Genomic DNA, 7,034 nt, shown 5'->3' on the forward strand with positions numbered 1-7,034 from the left:
TTATCATGGTGTAACCCTACCTACCACTCACACTGTACACCCTTTCCACTGCATGTACTCTCCTCCCTGCACCATCCTTCATACAACCTACTACATGTTATTGTACTCACATCATCATTCACTACCAGTATGTCATTGTCTTGTACTAGTGCTAGCTTAAATAGCAAAGTGTTGTCAGTAGTATTAGTAAGCAGTATAGCTTTAGTCTGTGTTTTCTTCCACTGCCAGTAAACTTGACATTTAATAACACCAACCTGAGTGACAACTTCTAGATTATTTTCATTTCAATTGGCTGTGGAGGTGACAGGGGCTAATCCTACATTATATGGAGGATTTATATAAAGCCAGTGTGAGTGGTAGCAGGTCCCAAGTCCTGAGAAAAGGGGAGGGCATCATGATCTTCCAACAAGTACAGACACATAATATACAGATTATAACCATGAAATGAAAAAAAGGAATAAATAAAAAGGTTCTCAGAAACAGATCTCTTTATTTCACCTTTTTTATTTACTATAGATAGTGCACAAGTGCACCCCAGATGGATGACTCACTCGGCATTCTTGCTAGAAGCAGCAGCTTTCCATGCATTTAAGCTCAATCGCCTGTCTTTCTTGCTGAGGTATGCATTGGTGCATTTTTGTAGCAGGCCTTCACTCACATACCTACCATTCAGCTTAATCATTAGGATTTTGTTGAGGTGGTCCTCCCCCAGTCTATTCCTCTGAGCAGTTTTGATAAGCTTCAGATGAGAAAAGATTCTTTCTAGTGTGGCTGTACTCATAGGCAGAGTGGCAGCCACAGCAAGGAATTTGCAGATGGCTGGGCAAGCTGATTGTACTAGTGGTTGTTTACATGCACCAGCACACAAACCCTGCAAGGTTACATCTGTTGAAAGTGTAGAATCCATGGGCCAATAGATATCTTTGAACCTGTCCCATTGTGAGAGGACCTCGTCAGATTCCAAGCCAAAGTATTCTGCTAGTGTCTCTATCTCTTCATTGCCATAGAGGCTAGGAAGCAGTACTCTCTGACCACTCACATTTGAAAAATCCAACACACCCATGGCACGGACAACACTACTGTTTTCCAGGCGTTTATTTATTGAGGCAATTGTAGCATCTATGTATCTGCACTTAGTCAGTTCAAAGTTCTGATTATGCGACTTGGTTATTTTGTATTTCTCAGCAAGTGTCTCCAACTTTGCGAGATGTCGCCCTGGGGTTTCTTTCATGTCCCCAATTGACTTCAGTGTTGATGACAACATACTGTCAATCATTGTCAAATCAACCTGAAATTGAATAAAAGCTTCAAAGTTCAGGAGAACCATGAACTAAATATGCACTGCACAAATTATGAAGATGACACTGCATAAATCTCAGTGGTGACTTCACTGTTAAGAGAATTAATACCAACTGATCTCTAGTCAAAAATTACATCATGGATGGGGATAGACTCAAAAAACTATTAGCACTGTGTCCTACTAGTACCTTTTCCTTCTGAAAATGCAGACTAAGTTGGGCCAGTCTTGGAAGCACGTCAGCCAACAGCAAAATGCAAGCCAGTGTGTTGTACTGCATCATACGCTTTTTCAGACCACTAGCCTTGGCCCCAGCTTCTCCAGTGGTTGGCTTTACCACCTCACTTTCAAGGTCAACAAGGATGGCATCATATGCCTTTCTCACACTATCTACAGCTGCATCATGTGACAGCCACCTAGTATGGGCTGCATGCTTGATTGTCACAGCTCGTCCTCTTTCCTCTGAAGTAAGTAAAGTCTGCAACTGAAAGAAAGGACAAGGACGTGATTAGAAAATGAGATTACCACCACCTGAATTGCTTAAGATCGATTCTGTAGACCAGAGAATTTTACATGTAATTTATCTGATCTGAGATACAATACACATTATCTGCTTTATAAAATACATACTAAAAAGTATTCTATTAGGCCAAAATCTGACTTAGCGACTCTGGCTTAGGCGATCGGATTTACTGTATTTAGCCTACCTGTTCCAATGAACCTTTTTTCTTAGAACTGTAGTTATAGTACTTAAAGAGGGCCTCCAATGTTTCTTCTAAATTGACAAGAACTGGCATCTGTCCAAAGCTGTCCTTGCTTGCAAGGGCAAGCCTATGATTAACACAATGAACTGCAATGATGTTTGGCTCTAAAGCCTTCATTTTTGTAACGACACCATTCACCCGACCAGTCATGACAGAGGCACCATCAGTGCCCACTCCACCAAGCTTGTTACAATCAAGTTCCTTTTCATTCACTGTCTTCACGACTGCCTCATAAATCGTATCTGCCGAACCATCAGGGACAAACATATCCTGCACAAATGCATTTTGTACTATGCCCTCTTCAGTGTCAAAATATCTACATGCCAAAGCTAAATTCTTCTTCACTGCAACATCGCATGTTTCATCCATCATCAGTGAAAAAAATGGACTTTTTTGAATGTCCTCAAGCAGGCTCTCCTCAACTTCACTGGCCAATATCTCCAACAATTCAATCATTGTACTTTCACTGGTGTAGGTTGCATTTTTGCCTTTTTGCAGCAGTGGTATACGGGGGGCTCCTACAGATATAGACAGTTCGACCATTGAACCAAACTTTGACAGAGGCATGTCATTGAAACAAATGTACTTCAGAATTCTGAAGAGGTCGTTAACGATTGGGCGATCATTGACTGTTAAAGTCTGAAGAGCAGTTCCAGTAGAGGCATCTGCTTCCTTTTTCAGTGCCTCAGTGTGTTGTCTACTGGTCTCATGGGCCCTCACAGCATCCAACCGGGCAGTTCGGAATGGCTTTTCAGTCCACACGACACTGCCATTCAGTGCCTTTACTTTATGTTTTTTACACACTTTACAGAAGAAATGACTTCCATCTTCATCACCATGCTGGTGTATCAACCAGTTCCTCAGGCTAGGGTGGATATTAAACCATTTCATGTTGAACCCTTCTGAATGTTTGGCGTTGCATGCTTTCTCCTGACTAGGTCCTGGTGTCGCTTCAAGATCAGCTGCTGCTGGTTCAGTATCTGGAAAGTGTTAGACAATTAGTTTGTCGAAAATTTCATGAGAGATTCTTTTTAAAATATGAGTTTTTGGAGAGAAAACCAGGGTTTTTAAACTAAACACTTTTGGAAAGTGCTAAAGAAATTAATATATCTTTTTCATTTCATGACATAAGTGGTTTACAAAGAACAATTCCAGTCAACAGTTTTGATTTCTGTGTATGTATGTATATACCATATTTAAATTTAAGCGCCCTTTTCAGATTATTATCCGTTCAAAGGCGCTTTTACAATATTAATAACATTGTCGATTTCTAAGACCTAAACTTGAAATAACACAACTGAATAACGTCATTTTCTTAAACATAATTACCTGGGTCACTATGTTCATCACCACTGTCATCACTAATTGGTGTATAATGTGGGGGTAACACTACAGATGCTTTTTCCTCCTCAGAAGTGTTAGAGGCAGGCTCAGGTGGTGGTGGTTGTTTCTCCTTTGTGCTTGGAAAGAAAAAATAATTCGAAGAATGTAGTCACATAATCTGATATGGCATTGCCAGCAGCCCGTTCAGTGAACTTGCACTCGCAGTTGAAGAGGGATTTGTACAAGAATGGCAAAGAAGATATACCCCAGATATACCCGGAAGATATACATGCACGGCACAGACGTAGGACTGATCTAAGTCTATCAATGCCAAAGCATGTGGCCGTGACTGCAGCCCCGCCCACCATCACGATCGGCGCATGCAACCGCCGCTGAAGAACAAAACATTGCAATATATCGGCACAACAATGCTTAATTTCACTATTATTCATTTGATAAAGATTATTTCTGTTTTATTTACCCAAATAAAGCCTCTATCCGAGGACATTTGGCCGCCAACTGAGCCAACTTTGCCTCCTTCTCCTTTGCCCGCCTCGTTTTGCCCGGCATGATTTAATAGTTTCTTCAACTACCACCAGTCTGCGCCACCCTTCGTCCTCTTGCACGTGGCATTGGTGTGACGACCTCGCGTTCAGTGATGAATAATGTGCAGATGGATATACAGGTAGACGTTCTGTTGGCGACGGCTGTTGGTGAGGTAGACCCATCGCTAGCTTGAGGCTCGGATTGGCGGATTGGATTGCGCGCTCGCGGTAACTGCATAAATTATAGACGACGGCACATGGCGGCTTGTAGATAAGGCATGGCGATCATTTGTTGAAGATAATAACGGGCTTGGCGGATTAACTGGGGGAACATTGGCGTCAAAAAAAGGGCAGTATTGGCGGGATTTGAGATCAAGGGGGCAGCATGACGGGACTGAAAGGGGGCATGGCGCAGCGCCATTCCAAAACGGCCTAGATATAACCCTGGTACTCTTCACCATGGATCTGTAGTGTATGGATGTGACCACCTTGAGTTGGAGAACGACGTTTGTACTTGGGGTAACTGTCATCTGTGACTGTTGTTGCATCAATGTAGTCTTTTGGAAAGTTTTTGCTGCACTTTCTCTCCATACCAGTACCATTCACGCTTGGGCTGTGCATGTTGACTGGACCGCAGGGTCCGTGAATGTTATTGGCAGTTATGACTTTGTGGAGTTGAGGATTGGAGAGGCTGTCTGGTAATTCGGCACTGACGACGGTGTCTATCTTCTCTGGAGATTTGGGCTTATCGTCTGGTTGCATAATCAGGAGTATGTGTGCGTGGGTGAGGCCGGGTTTCTGCCATTCAATAGTGGCTGTGTGGGCTTGCACTTTACCCATGACATGTTGTTTTAGAAGATCTTTCAAGAGAGCATCGTACTTCATCTTGAAGACTCGTGCACAGAGGTCTGGTCGATCTTGGGTTTTTTCTCCTTCATGAAGTTCAGCTTGGAATTCTGGCCATTTCGGATTTATAGTGAAGGTTATGAAGAAGTCGGGTTTGCCTAGGTGACGAACAATGGCCATGGCGTTTTGAAAGGCTTCAGAGTAAAACCGTGGTGAGCCGTATATGGTAGGTGGTAAGATAAGTTTTCGTCCTGGGTTGTTGGTATCACCTGCTTGAACAGCATCCAGAAGGCCTCGGTACTTTTCTGCACGAATCGATTTCGGATTTTGTCTAACCCATTGTAGTCTTGAGTTCATGATTTTGGCCCATTGATCAACTGCATATTGTTGAAGGAGGCGGCGTCCTCGCATAATTGTACTGGTGACATCTCTAACCTGAAGTCTGTAAGAGTAGAAAGCAGTTGCTGTTAGCGTGCGACCATTACTTTGTTGCAAACCAAGTTGCCAGCCATCAGTACCATGGGGGAAAAATAGTATATAGTGCAGGGTGTCATAAGAACGATGCAGTGGGCTGATTCTTCGCAGGCCTCCTTCGCGGCAATGTAGTATGACGTCCAGAGATCCACCGACATCTCCTGGAATTAAAGCAGAAACTTCTGAATTTGTTGGCAAATTGTACTGGCGGGTGTGAGCTTCTGATGGCTTGAGTCTGCTGTCAGCATGTAGTATGATAGTAATGTCCTGTGGATCTGGAAGGGAAGAGGTTAATTCTATGGCTGCTTTGAATGATGTAACATAGGAATTGGTGTTTCGGAGACACTGCTGGGCTGTTTGTAATATATCTGAGTCTAGAGATGGTGCATGCTGTAAGCGGTTCTGAAGTTCATGGTCAGTATCATAAAAGTATAGCTGTGCAAACTTTGGAGTTTCATCACTGTGTTCTGGAAGTAAAGAGCCAATGCTGTGGTAGAGTTTGCCTTGAATTTTGACTGTTGGGCTGAAGCCAGGGCTGCGTACCTCTTTACAACCAATAGAAGCCAAGGAGAGGGCATTGTTGTATGCACGTATGTTTGTTAGGAAATGGTTAGACTGTAGAAATAATGTGGCAATTTGTGGTGGTGGAGCAGGCAGCGGATCAAGTATGGTTTTGCCATTTTGGCAACACAGAGACGGCAACTCATGGGGCCAAAGCTTAGCACTGCAGTGGTCACATATATGATTCATTTTACCACATGAATGAAACAGGTTAGCATCTATGATAGAATGTTCTTGAAAGTCTGTGACTGTACTTGCATTGGCAATTCTGTATGAAGTTGGAAGATTGTTAGGGGCGTACACGATTTCGCCTATGAGTTCTTGGTGATGCAGCTGGAATTAAGGGAGGTGGTGTAGTTGATGGCACTGTTGGGGTGGTGGGATCCTCAGTAGTCATAACGAAAGTTGTTGTCGAGTTGCTGCCTTCATTTTGTGTTGCACGGTTTGTTGGGGTGGTGTTGCGTTCATTGCGCAGCCTCTTTGTTGCCTTGTAACGCGACACAGGGAACGGCTTCTTTTTGGCATGATGTGATACTTGTGAGAGCAGTTGTGCTATACCTGGAAATAGGAAGAACTGTGATTATTATTCAATTGTAATGGGTCAGGTAGTGAAAAGTTCAGCATTATTATTTCCTTTTTTGAAGTAGTGAGATTGGGCTTGATGTGTACCAGGAGTGAATTGAAAGTCTCTGCAAGTACTGTAATGGCAATGTTGGATACAATCATAAAGATATCAAGAGACATGTATTTGTGATATCTATGATACAATCTGATGAAAAGGTGGTGCTTGCAAATGTCCAAAGGCAATGGACTGACAGAGTTGTTTTATCTTTTCCAATTCGGGATAATAGTTAGTGCGGAAAGAACTGTGGTCGTGTGCCGACAGAAGGTGACAGTAACACTTAACACACTACACCAACCACACAGGTTCAAGCGTTTAAATATATAACAGCGTACGACCACGATGAGGATGTTGATTACATGGTAACGTAAAATGACCCAAAAATTTCCTGGACTTAAACTTCACTCTGTGTATGATCGTTGGCCAAAGTTTCAGTTATCTTGGTTGCTTTGCATATAAGTCATTTGCTGCCTTCAGATGACCATGGGTAGCAATCTATAAAAGTGAGGGGAGAAGAGGATTGAGTGTCAGTGATGGAACATTTTGTGCGACATATGCAACTTGTCGTCCAATGACGTGCAGGCCATTTGGAACATATTTTC

General features: G+C 42.8%; 1 protein-coding gene across 1 annotated transcript; it reads right to left on the minus strand.

The window, feature by feature from the left end:
• Window positions 1-547: 547 nt before the first annotated feature.
• On the minus strand, window positions 548-3,954 carry LOC135500956 (zinc finger protein 862-like). Its single transcript, XM_064792673.1, has 5 exons — window positions 3,866-3,954; window positions 3,391-3,521; window positions 2,005-3,041; window positions 1,488-1,781; window positions 548-1,288 (listed from the first exon to the last, which is right to left on the minus strand). The coding sequence occupies exons 1-5, from the start codon at window positions 3,952-3,954 to the stop codon at window positions 548-550; spliced, it is 2,292 nt and encodes a 763-aa protein (XP_064648743.1).
• Window positions 3,955-7,034: the final 3,080 nt, after the last annotated feature.

The sequence above is a fragment of the Lineus longissimus genome, chromosome 17 (genome assembly GCF_910592395.1).
Source record: "Lineus longissimus chromosome 17, tnLinLong1.2, whole genome shotgun sequence".
NCBI lineage: Eukaryota > Metazoa > Nemertea > Pilidiophora > Heteronemertea > Lineidae > Lineus > Lineus longissimus.

Coding starts and splice junctions, on each gene's coding strand:
- LOC135500956 (XM_064792673.1), bottom strand. CDS start 3,954: ATGCCGGGCAAAACGAGGCGGGCAAAGGAGAAGGAGGCAAAGTTGGCT. Junction 3,522..3,865: donor CGGATAGAGGCTTTATTTGG/GTAAATAAAACA, acceptor TTTCTTTCCAAG/CACAAAGGAGAAACAACCAC. Junction 3,042..3,390: donor TGATGAACATAGTGACCCAG/GTAATTATGTTT, acceptor AACACTTTCCAG/ATACTGAACCAGCAGCAGCT.